The sequence below is a fragment of the Amaranthus tricolor genome, chromosome 8 (genome assembly GCF_026212465.1).
Source record: "Amaranthus tricolor cultivar Red isolate AtriRed21 chromosome 8, ASM2621246v1, whole genome shotgun sequence".
In the NCBI taxonomy this organism is placed as follows: domain Eukaryota; kingdom Viridiplantae; phylum Streptophyta; class Magnoliopsida; order Caryophyllales; family Amaranthaceae; genus Amaranthus; species Amaranthus tricolor.
The window spans coordinates 24,719,235-24,743,105 of NC_080054.1; the positions used below are offsets into that span (position 1 = coordinate 24,719,235).

Here is a 23,871-nt window from a genome sequence, read left to right on the forward strand (position 1 = left end):
GTAATCGATAAAGAAAAAACGTTCCTGGGAATCAAATCTTAAAAGTCGGATTATTTAGGGTTGATTCAATGTTGGGATTAATCCTGAGAACTTGATAAAATATTGGATTATTCTAAAAATTATTTTCCCTATTTTTTTTTTATAATTGATGCAATATTCTGTGCATGTTGTAGTGTGTGTTTCTTTATTTCAATTACATCACTTTGGCAAATACCCACGCTTATTTATAGCCACACTTATAACTTATAATAGGTATGGGTAATTTTTAGCACAAAACTAATAATATTTGTCTTTGGCACATTTTTCCCATACTTATATATAAGAGAGGTTAAATATCTCTACACTTAATAAGCATGGCAAAATGTAACATAAGTCAAGTATCATCCCACACTAAATTAAGCGTGGGAAGATAAATGTATGTAGATATAAATTTTTTAGTGGGTTCTTTATGTTGGACTATAAACCACATGTTGGGGAAAAATCCCTTGTACTATACATATAGTGAGACAAAACAAGTATCAAATCTTAATGTCCAAGACAAGAACAAAACGAACAAAGTAAGCTCATAGCGAGTTGTTGCTCGTTCGAGCATTTTGACTTTTGTTATGCAGATTTATTCTATAATTTTTTTTCGGAGAAATTTATATTTATGTTAAACATACTTAGTTTCTTTTAAAAATAATAGCAACATTATTTTAGATAGTCTTTGAAATATATATATATACATTTGTCTCTCTCTCTCTCTTGTAATTCAATAGACATAAAAATGAATAAGAAAATTTAATCCCTTCTTTTCTCTGATCTACTCTCCCTTCTTCTCTGAAATTTCTTATTATTCTTGAACATTGAATGATCAAAATCAACATGGTATCAGATATATAGGTTATTAACAATTTATAGGAATGATTTAAACAAATAAGTGTGTTTATTTTGAAGATTATGTGGGTGTCTTTTATTGGTGGTTGAGTTATTGTCCACATCTTAGAGAATTTTCATTCAAACTTAAATTGTTTATACATTGTTGTGCTTGATCAAAAGACATCATTGTTATGCGTTTGCTATTTGTTACTTCCTCCATTTCATATTATTTGCTGCATAACATGAAAATGCACTATTTATCCATCACCTTTAATTTTTAATTAGTTTCTAATTATAATTTATAAGTTAAAACATAGTAAAGTTGGATCTTTTTTGATTCGTTTCAATGCAAGGATTATTAATATAAAATTGTTATAATTTTTTTATTGTACATAATTAAAGATATTAAGAATTAAATTAGCGCAATGAACTACATAAAAAGTCAAAACGTACAAGTATTTTAGAATGGAGAAAGTATTAAGTAAAATTTGATCAAATCATTGTATGATTGAGTTACTAAGTTGAATTGGTCAAACTATATTTATTTGTTAAGTTGAATTACTCAAACTATATTTATTTGTTAAATTTAGGCAAATTATAACCTATTTGAATGACATTATTTTATGAATTAAAACTATTGAATATTTTTAATTTTTCGAAAAATATATCATAATTTGACGTCTAGAAGGTTCGAGAATTCGAGTTGGAGGACGTAAAATCTAAGTATGAGCTGGAGGTGGAGGTGAAAATTTCCGACTTTTAATTGTAGTAAAATTAGAGTATGCATTAGTTGATCCGAGTTTGACCCATTGCCATCTCTACTCTTAACCAATAAACCACATTAAATTGTAAGGGGTCAGACCGTCGGAGCCTAATGACTAATGAGTACGGTGACTTATGTACGTTAAAGAGAAGAGAAGTAGAGAGAATTAATCCTTTTATAGGTATTTTATTGCCAATATATCAATACATCACGTGCCTCCACCTTCACTTGAAACCAATACTGAGTGACTCCATCGTCATGAATAATCCAATCCAAACCAATTAAGCATGACTATGCGATGATGCACGAAAAAAACAATTAAATTGTGATATATTGAGAATTATATCAAGGGTAGTTTATGAGTTAGACGAAGTTGTATTCTAATGACACAAACAGAAAAGTCCAAAGGATAGTAAAAAATAAATGGTAGAAAATAAGCCACTTTTTCATCTCTTGTTTTACTCAACTATTTCACTGCTATATTTTCATAATATTAATATTTTTTACAATTTTAAATTGTATATTGTTACTAAATATAAACAATTCAATAAACGAATTGAATTGCATAAAAACGTGTTTGAGTGCAGCTATCATTTTGTATACTAAGTGCACTTATACTTCCACATATGTCAAGTAAGTGCTCATTAGATATCAGGCACAACATTTTGAAATCTAGCTGTTGTGTTTGAGTATAATGTGTATATTTATTTAAGGCAATGCAATAATGGAAAATTCTATGAACAATACTGATTTATTAGTACATTAAATGCTTTTAAAATCGTTCTTACTTCCAATTCTATAACCTATTTACAACAACTAAACTAATAACAAGCAAACCAAATGATCTTACAGATTATTGTAAACGTGGACTTTTTTTATTCGCCATGAGTTCTTAAGAATCAATTCTCGTTGATTTAATCAAGGAAAGGTTTGAAATGTCATCCCTTCTGTTCCTGTAAGCAACGCTAAAGTCTCCACATAATCAATCACGGCAAGAAAATAACCAGCTCCATTTCTCAACATTCCAAACACCGCGCTTGTAACTTGATAAAAATGTACACTACCATTAACCCCAATCATTAGAAATGTATTTGTCTCCTCAACAAACAAAACCTTGATAGTAGATATATAGTGTTCTTTAAATATATCAAAAACAGTTTTAATCCAAGATTCCGAACACCATTCCCTCCATGTGTACTCTCCATCATACTTTTCCAAAATCCATATGCAAGACGATGACATAACAGCTAACAACTCATCGATGGCGAAAAGAACTAACATCTTACATTCTTTTAGCGGCTCAGGTACTGCCAGGTTATTGAATTCTTCCAAATTAAAATCAAAAGAGCGGATAATTCCGGGATCACTTTCAGTAAACCAGTAAATCATCCATCCACAATAAACATATTTGTTACGAGAAAAAGGGGTCCTTAATGAAGTCCAAGCATCGGCATTCATGGGATTGATTTTAATAGTCCAAATGTGGTTTCTAAGTGAATAAACTGCCATTGCCGGTTTATACTTGGTACGATAGGCAAGCACCTTATAATCATCACAAGAGGTGGAAAATCCTATAACATAATGAACAGATTGAAAGCGAGAAACAATTGGACAAGGTGGAAGAATCAAAGATTTTCTGAGAAAGGGATTCCACAAACATATATAATCTTGATCAAAATTTAAGGTGATTAGAAATAACCCATTGCAGCCTCCATAAATCCATGGTATGAAAACATGAGCAGAAAAAGGAGGAAGAAAAGCAAGAGTGGTAAATCTCCGACCGTTGGTGACACGATGTAGGTCTAATCGTGTAGAATAACCTAAAATTAAATGGGAGTGTTTGAAATGGTGTTTATTGTAAAGATTGCGATGCTTGGAGATGAAAGAAGGGGATTCGATGTAAGCGCGCCAAGATGCGCACACAGCCCGGCATCTCACTAGAGTTTCGACAGAAAGCAAAGCAAAAATTTGGGTCCATATATCAAATGGAAGATAAAGGGAAGTGTTATTCATGATTTTGTTCCTAAGCAAACTAGAAGACAAATATCAGAGAAAGAAAGAAAGAAAGATAGAAGGACGAATGGGATTAAATGGCCAAGAAAGAAACAAATATCATAATAAGGAAAATTTTGTATACAACTGATCATGATACAAACAAACAATTTTGTATAAAGTATTACGGAAAAATTGTTTTTCCCGCCAAAAAATGAAACTGAATAAGAGATGGAGGAGTATAAATAAATGTGGTCGTCTTGTATGAGACTGTCAAAATTTTTTTTTTTTTTAATTAAGCTCACTTCGTTTTTTTTCTATAATCAAGCTTTTTTTTAACCATCAAGAAAAAAGCTTAATTATCTAAACTTAGAATGTAATTGGGAATTGTACAACTTAGTTATAATTGGGAATTGTATATAGTAGTAAATTTAATAACCAAAGCAAAAAAAATTTATGAAAAAATATTTATAAATTTTAAAAATAAAAAATCAAAAATAATATAAAAGTAGAAAATAGAATATCTGAAAATATTTGGTTTTGCCAATATGTTGATCTGGATCCGATTTAAAAATCGGACACCCAGTTATCTGGTTTTTCGGATATTGCGGATCGAATAATTCGCATCAAATATTTTTGTACACCCCTAATCTCACAATAAGACCATCTTATTTAAGAATTTTGGTAAATCAATACTCTGAAAACTAAACTTAAACTAAACCATTCGTGCTCGTCAATTTTGATTTTCAAATGGGTTAGTCAAAGGTAAATTCTATATTAGTGGGTTATCTCAAGTCAAAATAGCCATTGAAATCTGGCAACATGATTACAATGTTAATTAAGCTTTTCTTTTTTTCTTTTTTTTTTCTTTTTTTTCTGTAATTAAGTAATTTTTAATGATGATGAAGACAGGATGCTCATAGATTCATAAGCGTGTGTAAATTTTAATGATGATGAAGAGGGGATCAAACACTGCAAGCTTATATTTGTGTAATTTTAGCACAAATAATAATATTTGTCTTAAGCATATTTTTCCCACACATGTTAAGTGAGGTTAATTATCAGCACACTAAATAAACATAGTTTAATGTAACATAAGTCAATTATCTTCCCCCACTTATTTAAGCGTGAGCAAATAAGTGTATGTAGATATAAATTATTTAGTAAGTTTTCTTATGTTGGAATTTTAAGTATGTTAAGGAAAAATCCCTTGTACAATATACATATATATATATATATATATATATATATATATATATATATATATATATATATATATATATATATATATATATATATATATATATATATATAGGGAGACAAAACAAATATCAAGTCTTAATTTCCAAGGCAAAAACAAAACGAACAAAGTAAGCTCAAAACAGGTTGTTGCTCGTATGAGAAAAATTTGTAACTATAAGATTGTTTTTAACAGATAAATGTTAGAATTAATATGCAGAAATTAGTGGGTTATTGTTGCAAGTTAGAGGAGGAGTAAAGATGAGTTGGACAATATTTTGAATTGTAAGTGAATATAGCTTACATTACTTACATTTCCAAAGTACAAGAAGTGGCTATTTATAGCCTTGGTAAGTCAAGCTCCTAGTTTCTAGACTATTCTAGCTAAGCTTAGAGTGTTATACACTTTCTAGCATATTATATTCATATCTAGATAATTCTTGAGATTATTCTAGGTTGCTAATTCTAGATTTTTCCTAAGATTTTACTAACAATATTCTAGAAACATGTTCTACAAGTTTCTTGTTTAGATTTTTTACATAGATTTTTTTAGATTAACATCTAATACTCCCCCTTAATCTGAAAAATCTTGAATTCCAAGCTGTCTTCTAAATTCGATGAACTTTTCCGTTGGAAGTGCCTTGGTAAATATGTCTGCGAGTTGCTCCCCTGTCTTGCAGAATTGTAGCTCGATCTCTTGTTTCTCGACCAATTCTCGAATGAAGTGGTGTCGTATCTCAATATGCTTTGTGCGACTATGGAAGACTGGATTCTTTGTCATGGATATTGCTGACATATTGTCACAATAGATGGTAGTTGCATCTTCTGTCTTTTGTTGTAGATCTTTTAGGATTCTTCTTAGCCATTTTTTCTTAGCCATACTGCTTCACATGCCGCGCTTGTAGCTGATACGTATTCTGCTTCTGATGATGATAGTGCTACCGTAGCTTGTTTCTTTGATGACCATGAGATAGACTTGGACCCTAGCTGGAACACGTATCCACTCGTACTTCTTCGATCGTCGATGCTTCCTGCCCAGTCACTATCCGTGTAGCCTATGAGCTTGTAGTCTGCTTCGGACTCGTACATTATCCCATAGCTTTTTGTTCCTTTAATATACTTGAGTATCCTCTTGGCTGCTGCTAAGTGAGCTTTGCTTGGCTCACTCATAAACCTTGAGATGATGCTGACTGCATGAACGATGTCTGGTCTTGTGTTTGTGAGATAGATGAGAGATCCGACCATGCTACGATAGAGCGATGCGTCTACTTTCTCCTTTCCATCATATTTAGAAAGTTTCTCATTCGTAGCCATTGGTGTCGTCATTGGCTTGCAATCGCTCATGTTGAAAATTTTTGAGCATATCTTCAACATATTTCTCCTGTGAGAGAAAAATTCTTCCTGGACCTTGCTTAACTTGCATGCCAAGGAAGTATTTCATAGCTCCAAGGTCGGTCATCTCATATTCCGACATCATTGCTTTCTTGAAATCTTCGATCATTTTTGAGTTAGTGCCCATATAAATGAGATCGTCTACATAAAGGCACAAGATGAGAAAATCATGTGGCTCTTGTGTCTTGATGTAAAGTGATGGCTCACTTGGGCTTTTTGTAAACCCTTTTTGAATAAGATAGCCATCAATATTGCTATTCCATGCACGAGGAGCCTGCTTGAGCCCATAAAGGGCCTTTCGAAGGCGATACGCCTTTTCTTCCTTGCCTTCGATTACATATCCTTGCGGTTGCTCAACATATACTTCTTCGTTTAACTCGCCATTAAGAAAAGCAGATTTGATATCTAATTGAAAAACTTGTAATTTAAGTTGAGCTGCGAGTGCAAGGACTGACCTGATTGTCTCCATTCGAACAACTGAAGCATATGTGTCGTTGAAATCAACTCCGGGTTGTTGTGAATAGCCTTTTGCAACTAGGAGAGCCTTGTACTTTTGAATGGAGCCATCTTCATTGTATTTGATCTTATAGACCCATTTGAGGCCTATTATTTCTTTGTCTCGAGGCTTGTCAACAAGCTCCCATGTGCGGTTCTTCTCGATCATCTTGATTTCTTCATTCATGGCGTCAATCCATTCCTCTTCTTGTGCTGCCTGTTGGAAGCCTTGTGGTTCGTTGGCAATGAGAGACATGATAGCATGATTACACTGATATTTATCCAAGTAGGCTGGAGGACGTCTGGGTCTTTGTGATCGTCGAACTTCTTGTGTTGGACTTGATTCTGGTGTTGGACTCGAGCTTGATGGTGATCTAGGGCTGCTTGGTGGTGATCTTAGGCTGTTTGGTGTTGATCTTAGCCTGCTTGTGCCTTCGCCTTGGTCTGGGCTTGGAGGTGGAATGACTGTCACTGGAACTTCTGGATTGTGAACTTCTGGACTGCTCTTGTTCCATTGCCACTGTGCTCCTTCATTGAATATGACATCTCTGGAGATGATCAACTCATTGGATTCAGGCTGATAGAGACGATATCCTTTAGACTCGTCACTGTATCCAATGAAGATACTTTTTTCTCCTTTTCCGTCTAGCTTATCCCGATTCTCCTTCGGGACGTGGGCATATGCAATGCACCCGAAAACTTTGAGGTGCTCAACCCATGGCTTTCTTTTGTGCCAAGCTTCATACGGCGTCATGCTTCTTACCGCTTTTGTGGGAGACCTGTTAAGTATGTAAATAGCTGTGTGGACAGCTTCTGCCCAAAAATGTTTAGGCAGATTTTTTTCCTTGCATCATACTCCGAGCCATTTCAGCAATTGTCCTGTTTCTCCTTTCTGCAACACCATTTTGTTGTGGTGTGTGTCTGACTGTGAGCTCCTTTTTGATGTCGTGTTGTTTACAGAATTTGTTGAATTCATTGCTTGTGAATTCTCCCCCACGATCAGTTCTTAGAACCTTTATTGAATGCCCACTTTGTTTTTCTGTTAGGGCTTTAAATTGCATGAAGTGGGATAATGGTTCTGATTTTTTCTCCAAGAAATACACCCACATCATGCGTAAAAAATCATCCACAATCAACAGAAAATATCTTTTTCCGCCAAGAGATGGATTCCTGGTAGGACCCCATATATCAGCATGGACAAGCTTTAATGGAGCTTTAGCCCTCCAAGATGAGGTTGGGAATGGTGATCTATGCATTTTGCCATAGATACAACCCTCACAAATTTTCTTTTCATTAGTGATTGGTGGTAGCCCAATCACCATTTCTCTATTTTTTAACAGTTTTAAACTGTCAAAATTTAAATGTCCGAATCTCAAATGCCACAATTCGGATTCATTCACCATTGTACTTAGGGCAATATTAGACTCCAATTGCATTTTAAGTGGAAAAATTTTATTTGGAGCCATTTTAGTGGTAGTGATTAATTGCCCCTTTTTCTTTTCATATATATGGCATTGATTATTATCAAATTTTACCATATAGCCTTTTTGGACTAACTGACCCACACTTAACAAATTTTATGCTAGCCCAGGGACATAATAGACGTCGGGGATGAATTTAGAGGAGCCATTTTTTGTTTTAACAACAATTGTTCCCTTTCCGAAAACTTCCTGATTACTCCCATCACCAAGAGTTATTTGTGATTTTATATTTTCATCAAGAGTGATAACGAAATTTTTATTTCCGGTCATGTGGTTGGAACAACCACTATCAATGTACCATGTGTCATTTTGCTCTTCTTGAGCATTTAAACAAGTATAAAATAATTAATCATTAGAGTTATTATTTTCTACAAATTTGGCCTCTTCTTTTTTCCGGAAATAATAATCTTTTTCAAAATGAGAATGTCGTGTATATCTTTTACATTTGTACCGACAGTCTCTTGTGTTATGGCTTTTTCAATAATAATCATTAGAGTTCTCTTTTACAAGTATATCTTTTTCAAAAAGAGTTATTATCTCGGCTCCCTTGGTTTTTATAATTTCCTCTTTCCCGACCACGGTTATTAAAAGTTTTCTTTTTTGGTTGAAAATTATTTTCATGGCAATTTTTATTTTCTCCATTAGAAAATTTTAGTTTAGCCTGAAAGGCTTGTTCTACCGACTGCTCATCAAATCTACGCATTCTTTCTTCATGAGCCAATAGAGAGCCATTAGCTCAGTCATATTGAGCAATCTTAAATCTTTATTAGACTCTTCTATAGCAGCCACTATGTGATCGAATTTTTTTGTAAGAGTTCGTAGTATTTTTCGAATTATTTTAACATCTTTAATTGTGTCTCCATTAGATCGAATTTGATTAACAATACTTGAGACTCGATAAACATAGGATTGAATTAATTCATTATCTGTTATTTGTAAGCTATCAAATTGACCCCACAAAGATTGAAGTTTAAAGAGTATTACCTTTTCTGAGCCTCTATATTTTGTCTCCAGGATACTCCACGCCTCCTTTGCTGTTGTAGCGGCCATGATCGTATGAAGTATTGTTTCATCTATCCCACGATAAGTTATGGAAAGGGCATAATGATCCCTTCTTATGTTTTGTTTATATTGGCCTCTCTTTGAGGCATCCCAAGAAGCCTCTTCATTGGCATCTTTGGGTTTCTCGTAGCCATCTTCAATAATTTCCCAAATATATTGGGTGATGAAGATTGATTTCATTTGCATACTCCATTGATCAAATTTCTCCCCTTTAAATATAGGTACCCAATTAACTTGGGGATTAAAAATGTTTGTGTTTGTGTTTGAGTTTGTAGAGGAGGCCATTCTATATTTTTTTATGTGGAGTTAATATAATGTTGATATGACGGTTAGAAGATGGATGATAAAAAATAGAGGCTTTGGATTAAATTGGCTCTTGATACCAAATGTTAGAATTAATATGCGGAAGTTAGTGGGTTATTGTTGCAAGTTAGGGGAGGAGTAAAGATGAGTTGGACAATATTTTGAATTGTAAGTGAATATAGCTTACATTACTTACATTTCCAAAGTAAAAGAAGTGGCTATTTATAGCCTTGGTAAGTCAAGCTCCTAGTTTCTAGACTATTCTAGCTAAGCTTAGAGTGTTGTACACTTTCTAGCAAATTATATTCATATCTAGATAATTCTTGAGATTATTCTAGGTTGCTAATTCTAGATTTTTCCTAAGATTTTACTAACAATATTCTAGAAACATGTTCTACAAGTTTCTTGTTTAGATTTTTTACATAGATTTTTCTAGATTAACATCTAATAATAAATGTGTCTATTTTGACCATTACATGGGTGTTATGTCATTGGTGGTTGGGTTATTGTCCCATCAAAGAGGATCTTCTTTGAGACTTAAATTGTTTATACATTGTTGTGCTTAATCAAAAGAAATCATCGTTATGAGTTTGAGATTTGTTATTAATTCAGTAAAATTTTGGCAAATCATAGTCATTACAAAAAAAGTTGCGTAGATCCACATTTATTTACACACACTTAGTAATGTGTGGTAAAATATTTGCATTTAGCCACGAGTATTAAGTGTGGGAATATTATCCTCACTAATAAGTGTGGGGAGATGCATAACTAGACAAACATACGAAATTTGGTTATAATTTAGCCACACTATAACCGTGGCTATAAATATAATTACCCACGCTTATAAGCATGGGTTAGCCTAATTAAAATGAAATAAACTCAAATGTTTACTGATTTTGGTGTGAGAAAAAATTGGACACTAAACGCTTCATCTCCCTCGCCTATCTTCCCCTGTTAACCTCATATACCAAATTCTGCCCTAAAATTGCCTATCTGCCCTAATAGAAGGTTCAATATTAAGGCATTGTTTGAGAACCAAAAGGCTTAATTTCTGTAAAACTTGTGGAATTGCTTTGAGTGCTTTACATATATATAGCAAGCCCTTTTCTGCTTTTCATTATTGCCCCTTTTCGGAATAGGTTTAGTTTTGTAGTTGCACAACTACTTGTTTGGAACAATTTCTTACTTTTGCATCACTGCTTGCTTCATCAATACATGCTAATCCCTTTTTTTCTTTGTATAGTTGTTCTATTTGCTTAGGTCAGATAGTGTGGGTGCCTGTTTACACCCTTTTTGTTATTTAGAAATTAGAAATTTCTTTATGTTTAGTTCTCTTTATACTTGCTTATGAAGTGTCGTGATTTTAACGGTCATGTACATGATGCTCTTTGTGTCTCATTTATCACAAGAAGCATAGCAGATGAACCAATTCCAACGGTTGATCATCATGTTTGTGTTCGTGGTCTGTTTTATGCTCTTGGGAATTTGAGATGAAAGTTTATCGATTTTTTTACATCCGTTTATCGATTTTTTTTGTATATTTTCTTTTTATTTAGGTCGTGAGAGAAATACATAGAAGGATAAAAGTTTATGCCGTGGACAAAATCCTAATGCAATAGTTACTCTTTATGTAAGTATCATCAACTTGATCGAGCTTGTAACAATGTTTTAACCAATTGTTTGCAGCATTGTCTTATATTCTCGTCATAATATTAAACTGATATTAGACTTTGATTTTGAATACAGGAGAAGGGTTACCCTTGGTTTTGATAGATCTCATCATGCTTCCTTAGCTTAGTGGATAGTATGTTGCACACATTAATTTATAACATAGTGACATTTTCGTACTTTTTTCGCATAATATTTTCAGAATTTGATGTTTTATTTAGACTATTGTGTGAAATTTTGTGTCATTTTGAAGTTTACATTGAATTTTATGCGCATTTTAAATTTTTGATCATTTTGGCATCGAGGTTACACAAGTTGTTATATATGCACATCGAAGCATTTTCGTTGTGCTATTGAACTGCGTCGATCGGTGCAATTAGCTCATGATTTGAACCTTTTAACTGTGTTGATCAGCTTTGTAATAGGACAGTGGGCTCCAAAGAGGCAGTATAAAAGACAAATTAGACTTTGATCTTTATTAATCATCATAGATTGACTATGATTAATCCTAATTAAAGATGATATAAATTATTTCATATCTCAAACATATAAAAATCAGTAAATTTGTTTGATTGAAATCTAAAGCTGATCTGATGTGTTGATCTGCTGCTGTTAGAGTAGTATGTTGTTGACTGTGTAGTAGTTCTATATTAGTTACTTAGTTACTAATTACTAATTAGTTAATGCTTGTGGTATTATAAGTTTGAAGTTGCTTAGTTAGTACTTGTTGTTCTAAGCTGCTTAGTTAATACTAGTTGCTTAGTTAAGACTGTGATTTTGTATAGAAGCGTTTTTGGTTGTCAAAAGGCTTAATTCATTCTTCTATTCTGAGTATTTACATGTATTATATAATTACATTCTTAATCTAATTTAGGAATGAAATAAGGGCTGAATAATATATTGCCTAAAATACAATATGCTGATCTCTAAAGAATATTTCTGATTTTATTTGATTTCCTACTGATTTCCTACACTCCCCCTCAAGTTAGGTCGTAGGATTCAGCGAGACCTAACTTGCATATGGTGCTGTTGAAAGTTTCTGTAGAAACAGCTTTGGTGAGAATATCTGCAAGTTGTGCTTTAGACCGAACGAACTGTGGATCGATAACACCTTTCTCAAGTTTTTCTTTGATGAAGTGTCGATCAATCTCCACGTGCTTTGTTCGATCATGTTGTACGGGATTACTGGAGATGCTGATGGCTGCTTGATTATCACAGAATATTTTACATGGTCTTTTCTGTGGAAAGGTTAATTCCCCAAGAAGTCTCCTGATCCATAGAATTTCAGTGATATCTTTTGCGATTCCCCGGAACTCTGCTTCTGCACTAGACAGTGCTACTACCTTTTGTTTCTTACTCTTCCAAGTGACAAGATTTCCTCCAACTAGGGTAAAGTATCCTGAAGTTGATTTTATGTCGTCTCTATCACCAGCCCAATCTGCATCGGTATAAGCTAGGAGATCCAAATTATCATTCTTTCGAAACAGAAGTCCCCTACTGTTGGTTTTCTTCAGATATCTCAGTATTCGCATAACAGCAGTCATATGATGAACTTGTGGTTTGTGCATGAATCTGCTAACTACGCCTACTGCATATGCGATATCTGGTCTAGTATGTGAGAGATAAATGAGTTTTCCTACCAATCTCCTGTAACGGTCATGATCTGTAGACTTTTCTCCTTCAATTATCTGTAACCCATGGTTTGTTGTAATGGGTGTATCTGCAGGTTTACAATCAAGCATGCCGGTTTCTGCCAAGAGATCTAGAATGTATTTTCTTTGGCTAATGAAGATTCCCCTTTTTGATCGTAAAACTTCAATGCCAAGAAAGTATTTTAGGTTTCCCAAGTCTTTCATATCAAATTCTCCTAACAGTCTTTCTTTCAATATCTGTATCTCATCTGTATCATAACCTGTGATCACCATATCATCCACATAGATGATTAGACATGTAATCCGATCTTTTCTTTTCTTAAGAAACAATGTGTGATCTGAATTACTTTGTGTATACCCAAACTTCTTCATTGCAGATGTAAACTTCCCAAACCATGCACGAGGAGATTGTTTGAGACCATATAGTGCTTTCTTGAGTCTACACCCCTCTTTTATGTTGTATGTTTCTGAGAATCCTGGAGGAGGTTTCATGTACACTTCTTCTTCTAGTTCACCATGTAAGAAAGCATTTTTTACATCAAATTGGTGTAAGGGCCAATTTTTATTTGCTGCTATCGAAAAAAGGACCCGGATGGTATCAATTTTGGCTACTGGTGAGAAAGTCTCAGAGTAGTCAACACCGTATGTTTGAGTATATCCCTTTGCCACAAGCCGTGCTTTGTAACGCTCAATAGTTCCATCTGCATGATATTTGATAGTAAACACCCATTTGCACCCTACTGCCTTTTTCCCTTTGGGTAGCTCACATTTTTCCCAAGTCTCATTCTTGAGAAGTGCAGATATTTCCTCCTCCATTGCCTTCTTCCACTTAGGATCTTGAAGAGCCTCTTCCACATTTCTGGGTATCTTATTGGAGTACAGAGATGTGTTAAAGGCTAATGCTATCTGAGCTAAAGATTCAACATTGTTTTTGTCTGTGGGATATCGAGATCGTTTTGCTTCATATTCTGGATCATACCTCTTTGGAGGAACACCCCTTGTTATTCTCGGAGGTAATTCATACCTGTTAGACATCTCAACATTTTGATCATTGTTAGTTTCAACATCGGATTCTGTATCTTCATTACCAACTATCATATTATCAGAAGTATTACCCATTACCTCAGGTGATTCAGAAGAATCAGGATGCTCAGGAGCAGGAGTGGACTTGAGAGTAAGATTTTTAAGAGTTTCAGAGGCAGTGTCGGTGGTGTAACCTACTTGCTCTTTTGGATCTATCCTACTAGGACTTATGAGCCAGCTTAGATCCTCACTACGGTTCTCCCCCTGAGATCGAAGCGGGGCAAAATAATACGAATCCTCAAAGAACTCACAATCTAAAGTCACATACATCCGGTGAGAAATGGGATCAAAGCAACGATATCCCTTTTGTGTAGTGCCATATCCCAAGAAAACACATTTGACAGCCCGGGGTTCAAGTTTGCTACGACTTCGTACGGGTAAATGAACATACACAACACACCCAAAAACCCGAGGAAGAAGAGAATGAGAAGATGGGACTTCATGATGTGTTTTAAGAGCATTAATGGGAGTCTGGAAGTTTAGAGCTTTGGTGGGAAGACGATTGGTGAGGTAGTTGGCGGTGGCAAGGGCTTCTGGCCAATAAGATGCAGGAACCCGATATTCAAGCATGAGAGCCCGAGTAATCTCAAGAAGGGTTCTATTTTTCCGCTCAGCCACACCATTTTGTTGGGGAGTATTAGGACATGTAGTTTGGTGTATAAGGCCATGATCATTAGCAAACTGTTTCATGTTTAGATTAACATATTCCCCCCCATTATCTGATCTAAGGATTTGAGGGTGAGTATGGAATTGAGTAACAATCATGTTATAGAAGGTAACAAACACATCAAAGACTTCAGATTTGTGTTTTAAAAAATAAAGCCAACTCATGCGAGTGCAGTCATCAATAAAGATAACAAAGTATGAGAAACCCTGAGAGTTAAAACCAGGAGCGGGGCCCCACACATCAGAATGTAACAACATAAAAGGTTCATGAGTCCGGGATAAGCTAGGAAAATAGGAATGTTTATGACTTTTAGCTAACACACAGGATTCACAGTCCAAAGAATTATTACAAATATGAAGGGATGGAAAAAGACGTTTCAAATAACCCACTGAAGGATGTCCAAGACGTCTATGCCACATTCGTAGTTGGTGATCAGAAGATCGACGAGCAAGCGTTGTATGACCTTTGTGACCAGCCTCATCCACATAGTATACTCCTCCTCTCTCAGTACCACGCCCAATGATCGCTCCTGTTTGAGCATCCTGCACAGTACAACCAGTAGAGGTCATGAGAACAGTACTATGTAATTCCTTGGTTAACTGACTAATAGACAGAAGTTTATGTGTTAATTTCGGAATTAAAAGACAATTATTAAGTTGTAGAGAAGGGGAAATGGCAACCGATCCAGCTTTAGTAACATTAACAAAATCACCACTTGTAGTTTGAATTTTATGACGAGAGGTCTGTTTTTGAGATATGAGATCACTTGGGTCATAGGTCATTGTATCAGTTGCCCCACAATCAAAAATCCACGTAAAATTATTCCCTTTTTCACAAAATAAACCTTTGGAATTGGGTTTATTATGTGGGCCGTTTAAATGAGTGGGCTTGGGTAAGGATAAGGGTTTAGGTTTACACTCCCTATAAAAAGGAGTATTTAGGGCAAGTTTCTCCTCCCATTTTCTCTCTCTTCCTCCGTCCTTCTCTTTGCTTCTGGTTTCTTCTTCACTACTCGAGTCCCTTCTAGACTCTTCCTTGCTTTCATGATTTCTGGGCTGTTCACTGCAATTGTTCTTACCACTTGTATTACCTGTCGGATCTTGGACATTGATGGTGTTCTCAGTTGGTGTTTGCCGGTGACTGGAGAGATCAGTGGCTAGATTAGCCTTGCCACCGGTACGGGAAGCCGTGGCCTTGGTGGCGGCTCTTCGAAGCTTGTGTTCTTCCCACCATTCCGGGTACCCAATCAACTTGAAACACCCCTCTTTTGTATGCTTTGAACTGCCATAATGGGTGCACTTGAGGTATGTCCGATCTCCATTATCACGCCGAAGTGAAGCTTCTGACCGGCCTCTGATTGCAAGCCCCTTACCAATCTCTGAAGGATTTCCTCCTAATGATGAGGTGGTACTCATGATACCACGTCGTGCTAATTCTCGACGAATCATAGCATACGCCATTTCAATAGTTGGTAAAGGGTCTTGATTTAGTATTTGTCTCCTTTCTGCATCTAGACTGTCATTTATGCCGGCCAAAAACTGATAAAGCCGTTGTCTCTGGATGAATGAATTGAATGTTGTGATATCTGCAGAACATTTCATCGGATTTGGCATCCGTCGATCTATTTCTTTCCAGAGTATGTTAAGCTTGCCGTAATACATTTCGATTGTGTCATTTTCTTGTTTAAGGTTTGCTGCTTTACTACTAAGGTCAAAAATTTGCAATTCATCCCTTCCACTGTTTAAGAGTGTTTCGATCCCTTTCCAGAGTTCCCACGCCGTAGTGTAATCAAGAAATTAATTTACTAGGTCTGAATCGATATTGGATATAATCCAAGATAAAACTACTGAGTCCCTTTGTTTCCATTGTATGTAATTTGAGGCTGTGGGCTCGGGAGGTACGTCGATGATGTGACTGAGACGTCCTCTGCCCTCGATAGCGATTTGAATAAGTTTACACCATTTGGTGTAATTGTGATATGTTAGTTTTTTTGCGACCCGTAAGTCAGTTGTTTGTGGTTCGTTTGTGGAATTGGTTTGTTTGTTTAATTGCTGGAAATATTGGAACATTTGTTCCATTTGAGCAACTGAAATGAGCTGCTGGTTTGTGTTTTGGTTTTCGTCTGCCATTGTAGGTAAGAAGGTAGATGATGAGTCCTTCAAAGGTTTATGGGTTTTCTGGATCTGAACCCTAAGGCTCTGATACCATGTGATTTTGTATAGAAGCGTTTTTGGTTGTCAAAAGGCTTAATTCATTCTTCTATTCTGAGTATTTACATGTATTATATAATTACATTCTTAATCTAATTTAGGAATGAAATAAGGGCTGAATAATATACTGCCTAAAATACAATATGCTGATCTCTAAAGAATATTTCTGATTTTATTTGATTTCCTACTGATTTCCTACAAAGACTGTACAAATTCGAAGTTGCTTAGTTGATACTAGGCCTGTTCTAAATGCTTGTTGTTCTAAGTTACTTAATTATTACTATTTGTTTAGTTTAATACTAATTGCTCTAAGTTGCTTCGTTAATACTATTTGCTTAGTTAATCTAGTTATTTTGTTTGCATTGATGATTTTAATCGTCATTTTTATAATTTAGGCAATAAATAAGAGAAAAAAAAGCTAATGCACAAATCTTAGATAAGTTGTTGTGCGTCAAATTACAAAGGATGGAGAAACAAGTAAGTTTCGTTCATATTTATTGTTGTATATATATATATATATATATATATATATATATATATATATATATATATATATATATATATATATATTGTTAAAAAGGTAGGGAGAATATAAGGAGAAAAGTAGTATAAAGGATAAACTTATATCAGTTTCTCTTGTATTTCGTTTTCAAATTGTAACCCAATACTACACTACCTTACACATATATATAGCACAAGGATAAGGGAAAAACAACAAATGTAGTACTATTGCAAGGGATAGATAAATCCACATGACAATGCATTCATTGTGTGGTTATGTCAATCACAACACTTCCCCTTGAATGCATTACATATATGTGGAAATTTTATTATGACATTCATAATCCTAAAACTGCCTCATTAAAAACCTTTCTCAGAAAAAAAACCCAGTAGGATAAAAAGAACTAATCAAAGGAAAAAAGAGTACAGTGAGCATATTTCTCCCCCTGAAGTTAACATATGTCTCGAAATCGGCACATCCCAATCTAGCGTACCAAATACTCGAATTGCTTTGACGGGAGTGACTTTGTGAATAAATCAGCGGGGTTTTCACTGGATTGAATTTCTTGAACTTTCACCTTTTTATCTCTCTGTAGATCATGTGCGAAGAATAATTTATTAGGTGACAAGTGTTTTGTTCTGTCTCCCCTGATGTATCCTTCTCTGAGTTGGTTGATACATGCATCATTATCTTCATAAATTGTAGTTGGTGCCCTAGTTGTATCGTTTAAGCCACAATCCCTTTGGAGTTGGCCGATCATGGATCTCAACCATACACACTCTTGGCTTGCTTCGTATAAAGCTATTAGTTCTGCATGATTTGAGGATGTAGCCGTTAGAGTTTGTTTTGTTGATTTCCAAGATATTACGGTTCCTGCATATGTAAATACATATCCAGTTTGTGACTTGGCCATATGTGGATCAGATAGATACCTGCATCAGCATATCCAGTGAGTATAGCATCATTTCCTGACTGGAAAAATAATCCAAGGTCTATAGTTCCCTTTAGGTACCGAAATAGATGTTTTATCCCATTTCAATGTCTTTCTATTGGGGAATTGCTATACCTAGCTAATAAATTTAAAGAAAATGCTATATCAGGTCTTGTATTATTTGCTAAGTACATTAAAGCACTAATGGCACTCAAGTATGGCACTTCCGGGCCTAAAATTTCTTCGTATTCTTCTTATGGGCGGAATGGGTCATCTTTTATATTTAGTGATCGTACCACCATTGGGGAACTTAGTGGATGAGCCTTGTCCATGTAAAATTGTTTCAAAACTTTCTCAGTATAATTGCTCTGATGGACAAATATTCCACTTTTTAAATGTTCAATTTGTAGGCCAAGACAGAATTTAGTTTTTCCTAAATCCTTCATCTCAAATTCTTTCATCAAATATTCAGCTGTTATCTCAATTTCTCTTGGGGTTCCAATAAGATTTAAGTCATCTAAATACACAGCAATTATTACGAAACCGACTTGAGATCGTTTGATGAATACACATGGGCTATATATATATACTTTGTAACGAAACATAAAAATTAAATTATTACTTTTTGTTTTAGGTGGCCATCAAGGAATGAATACGACAATCACAAGTACCAAATACAAGCATCCAAAAGTATAAAATTAGCTTTGTTAATTAATATAATAATAATTTATTTTTCTCTTATTTGTTTTAGGTGGCCATCAAAGAATGAATACAACAATCACAAGTACCAAAATCTTATATATATATTGAAATAAAATGCATCATTTATTTAGCTTTGTTAATTAATATAACAATTATTAACACTAATAATTTAAAAAGTATAAAATTAGTTATTAGCAATATAATAATTACTATAATAGAAAAACAATAATAAAAAAAGAGTAGTATAAAATTTCTCCCTAAAATTAGTTTAAAAAGTAGTTATCATCTAAAATATCGTCACTTATAAGTGTGAAAAAACAATTTATAAATCAATAAAAATGTAATTAATTTTCCCACGCTTATAAGTGAGGATAATGTCTCCATGTTTATAAGTGAGGCTGAAAGTGCATTTCCCCTCATAAATTTTCCCCACACTTACTTAAACGTGGGGAATTACTTTAGCCTCACATATAAGCGTGGACAGTAACATTTTTAAACGTGGGAGGAAACAACTTTTTTGTAGTGAGTATATTTGATTTATTAAGTTGAATTGGTCAAACTATATTTTTGTTAAGTCGAATTTAGGCAATCATAACCAATTTGAATGACATTATTTTACGAAAGTAAACTTATTGACAAATTTAAATTTTTTTGAAAAATATATCCTAATTTGATCTCGTTGGAGGTTCGGGAATTTGAGTTAGAGGACATAAAATCCAAGTATGAGTTGGAGGTGGAGGTTAAAAAGTCCGACTTTTAATTGTAGCAAAATTAAAGTATGCATAATATGATTCGATTTTGACCTATTGTCATCTGATGTACTCTTAACCATAAACCACCACATTAACTTGTGAGGGGTCGGAGCCTAGCGGTGACTTATGTACGTTGAAGAGAACGAGTAGAGAGAATTAATCTTGTTATATGTGGCAATATTCTATTGCCAATACATCAAGTGCCTCCACCTTCACTTGTGAGGAACTTGTATACAGATGACACAAACAACAAGACCAAAGGTGATAAGGAATAAAAACAACAAATACTTAAAATTAGATAATACAAAAATATGGCACGCAAATTTAAAAAATTTATAATTTTAAGTGAAAGAACTCTTTTACCATTATATTATTATCAACGACAAACAATTCAAGACTGTTTGAGAAGTCTCAAATACTTTCACAATTAATGAGAACACTCATTAATCTCATATACTCTATCTCAAATTTGGGGAAACACGAACAACCTTACATACGTATTTATAGGAGTACCAAAAACCCTAAATTCATAAGTTTATGAAAATATATTACTAGAACACTTTAGAAAACTACATAATTAAGAAAACTATATTTTCCTAATTATATTTGATCTCCAGTTTCCTAATTATTATCAAATATAATAGGACAATCCTACCTTAAAGAGTCGCTTATGATTAACCAATATTGTTAATTTGTTGTTATTTCTAGTTAGCTGAAATATTTGTTAAATGCTCACATATTTTGTGTCACCACAAGAACGCTAAGGATGCACTGTCATGCATTTCAGTTTCGACAACACCAGAAATTCATTGGCGTTAACAAAATAAAATGGCTAATTCTATTAACAATATTGATTTATTAGTCATACATCAAATTCTTCTAAAATCATTCTTACTTTCAATTCCATAGCCTATTTACAACAACCAATATAATGTCTTATAATTAATGGACAAAACAAAAGATAGATTAGTGAAAATATAGACTTTCATTGTAGCCCTGAGTTCTTATGAATCAATTCGTGTCAATTAAGGATAACGTGTGAACATCATCTCTTCCGTTCCTGTAATCAACGCTAAGATCTCCACATAAGCACCCCATAAACGAGAATCAGCATGTCTATTCGCCAACATTTCTAACTTTTGGCTTGGAACTTCATAAAATTTTATTCCACTCTAAAACCAAATGATTAAAAATGTATTGCTCTACTCAATAAAGAAAACCTTAAGACTAACTGGAAATAGCTCTTCAAATCTTTTCTTTTCCTTTATATCAAAAAAGTTTTTAATCCACGATTCTGAACACCATTCCCTCCATGTGTACTCCCCATCATGCTTTTCCATAACCGGCCAATATGCAAGATGATGATATAACAGCTAACAACTCACCGATGGTAAAAAGAACTAAATTCTTACATTTTTTCAGTGGCTCAGATATTGCCAGGGTATTGAATTCTTCTGTATCAAAATCAAAAGAGTAGATAATTTCGGTATCACCTTCAGGAAACCAGTAAACTACACATCTACAACAAACATTTGTTAGAAGCTTCAGGGGCCCTTAATGAAGTCCAAGCATCGACATTCATGGGATTGATTTTGATAGTCCAAAGGTGATTTCTAAGTGAATAAACTGCCATTGCCTGCTCATACTCATCATGTTTAAGCCGATAGACAAGCACCTTATAATTGTCATAAGTGGGGGAAAACCCTAAAACATAATGAGTAAAATTATAGGGAGTAAAATGGACAATGTGGAAGAACCAAAGATTTTCTGAGAAAGGGATTCCACAAACATCTATAATCTGAAGGACCATGGAAGATCATTAGAAATAACCCATTACAGCCTCCATAAATCCATGATATCAAATAATGAGTACGTAAAGGAGGAAGAAAAGCAAGAGTCGTCGTTAATTTCTGACCGTTGGTAACACGCTGTAGGCTGTATCGTCTAGGACTAGAAGTTTCTTCAATCAGTAAATGGGTATTTTTGGAATGTTTTTTATTGTAAAGATTTCCATGTTTGGAGATGAAATAAGGGGACCGATGTAAGCGCGCCAGGATGAGGACACAGTCCTGAAAATGGCAAGGTCTTGGACAGGAAGCAAAGCCAAACTGTGGATTATTATTTCAGATGGAAGATCAGGAAAAGAGAATTTAACGGAAGTGCTAGTCTTGATTTTCTTCATCGGCAAACCAGAAAACAAATAATCAATTTAATATTGTAAGTAGTGTTTTTAGCACGCTAGATGTACATGAGTCAGTCTAATAATCTCATTGAATTATTTTATTTTAAAAAAAGAGTAAATCAATAAATGGATCAACTGAACTTGAATGTAAACCATTCGTGGTTGTTGGTTTTGATTTTTCAAATGGGTTAGTCACAAGTAAATTATATTTCAAGAGGTTATCTCCGATTAAATTTATCACTAGAATCCGACAACTTTTCTTTTTTGAGTGACTATAATTTGGAAGAAAATATTATGATAGTACTTTTCTTTCTTTCTTTGATATTTGGAATGTGATAACTTAATTACAATGTTTAGCTTTTTTTTTTTTTTTTTTTATTTTGCATTACTATAATTCCGGAAAAAAAAATGTTACGATTGTAATTTTATTAGTGCTCTCACGTGCGAATGCGAGATCCATTTGGACCTACGGAGGTTTTTTTTTTTGCAAAAAAATAAATTCATTAAATAGTAATCCTATAATTTTTTTTTCCCATTTTTGTATTATTATCTTCTAATACCTTCTCCTGATTCTTCTCTCAATTCAACTCACACAAAGATGATGTATACAGTATACTACTTATTTCAAGAATAGATTTACATTAACTTCATAAAATGAGATGGGGTTTAGTTTTGCGAAAGCAATTAGAACTATCATACATGTATTCTTATGTTCAAGAATAGATGTACCTTTTGTTGTTAATTGGGGGCTTTTCCTTAGTTTGTTTAAAGTTCATCTTTCTAATATAACTAGATAGATTTCCGTATAAAGTACAAATACTATAAATATTTTCTGATATAATTATATTAGTATTATTTTTTAATATTAATCATATAGAATTTAAATTTAATTATTAAATCTTTGTATTTTTTATAATAATATAATTATCAAAGTGAAGAAATAATTTGTTATACAATTATATTAAAACATATATGTGAAAAAATTAACAAAAAAATATTGTCAATCAATAAAAAATTATCAAATTGATTATCGTTGAGCTATATTGATGAAATCATAAAATCCAACTAAGTCAAGAAATTTCCGTCAATAGTTTTTATTAAATTCCAATTACTGCAATTCTAACATACAATAAAAGAGTCAATTATTTTTTTATCATGATTCCATCATTGAAAGATTATAGATTTTTAATCAATATATTGTATTTTAATTTATTTGTACATTTTTATGGTGTATGAATGATTATTAAAAAACTTTAAATGCATCATAAAATATATAAATTGAATATACATACTACTATAATATAATTGAACCAATTTTTAATTTTCTTTATGATTTAGGATAAAAAAAAATTATAGGTTTACATAAGAAAATAGTGTATCAATAGATCACATATATCTATTGTCAATCAACAAATATTGTATATGTTAATTATTTCTTTAGATATGAAGTCATGTATAAAAAATTTTCATGTCAATGATAAAAAATAGGCGGGAAAATTTATAATGAGAGTGTGACATGTGTTCCAACTCGTTTCTTATCAATGTATTTTATAGATAGATTATAGATTATAGATGGATAGAACTAAGAAATAGGAGTGGTTTTTTAAAATATTCTTTAGTTAATTTTTTAATTAATTTTAGCGATTATTTAGTTTTCATTTAGTTGCTTCAAATATAGTGGCAAAACTTAAGTTAAAATTTAATGGGGAAAATAAAGTTTTGAATTTTGGCGAGAATGAATACATGTTTGAACTTATGACTACTTAGTTACAAAAATATTAATGGCAAAATTATAAAAAACCACCTAATCTATACCTTTTTAAAAAACTATATTATGTAAAAGTTATTGCAACACTATGAGATCAATAATTAATTGAATGAGTTGAGAGAGTTTATGTTGGATAAAATCCAAGGTTAAGAAAGGCAAAGTTGGGGGT

The 23,871-nt window shown here is 33.5% G+C and overlaps 2 protein-coding genes across 2 annotated transcripts; both read right to left on the reverse strand.

The window, feature by feature from the left end:
* Positions 1–2,539: 2,539 nt before the first annotated feature.
* On the reverse strand, positions 2,540–3,634 carry LOC130821685 (F-box protein At3g26010-like). The gene has a single exon (XM_057687472.1). It carries the CDS (start codon positions 3,632–3,634, stop codon positions 2,540–2,542), a length of 1,095 nt encoding a protein of 364 aa, XP_057543455.1.
* Positions 3,635–5,710: 2,076 nt separating this feature from the next.
* On the reverse strand, positions 5,711–6,097 carry LOC130821686 (secreted RxLR effector protein 161-like). Its single transcript, XM_057687473.1, has one exon. It carries the CDS (start codon positions 6,095–6,097, stop codon positions 5,711–5,713), a length of 387 nt encoding a protein of 128 aa, XP_057543456.1.
* Positions 6,098–23,871: the final 17,774 nt, after the last annotated feature.

What these genes read in the sequence shown, in the direction of transcription:
- LOC130821685 (XM_057687472.1), bottom strand. Translation starts at nt 3,634, where the DNA reads ATGAATAACACTTCCCTTTATCTTCCATTTGATATATGGACCCAAATT.
- LOC130821686 (XM_057687473.1), bottom strand. Translation starts at nt 6,097, where the DNA reads ATGGTCGGATCTCTCATCTATCTCACAAACACAAGACCAGACATCGTT.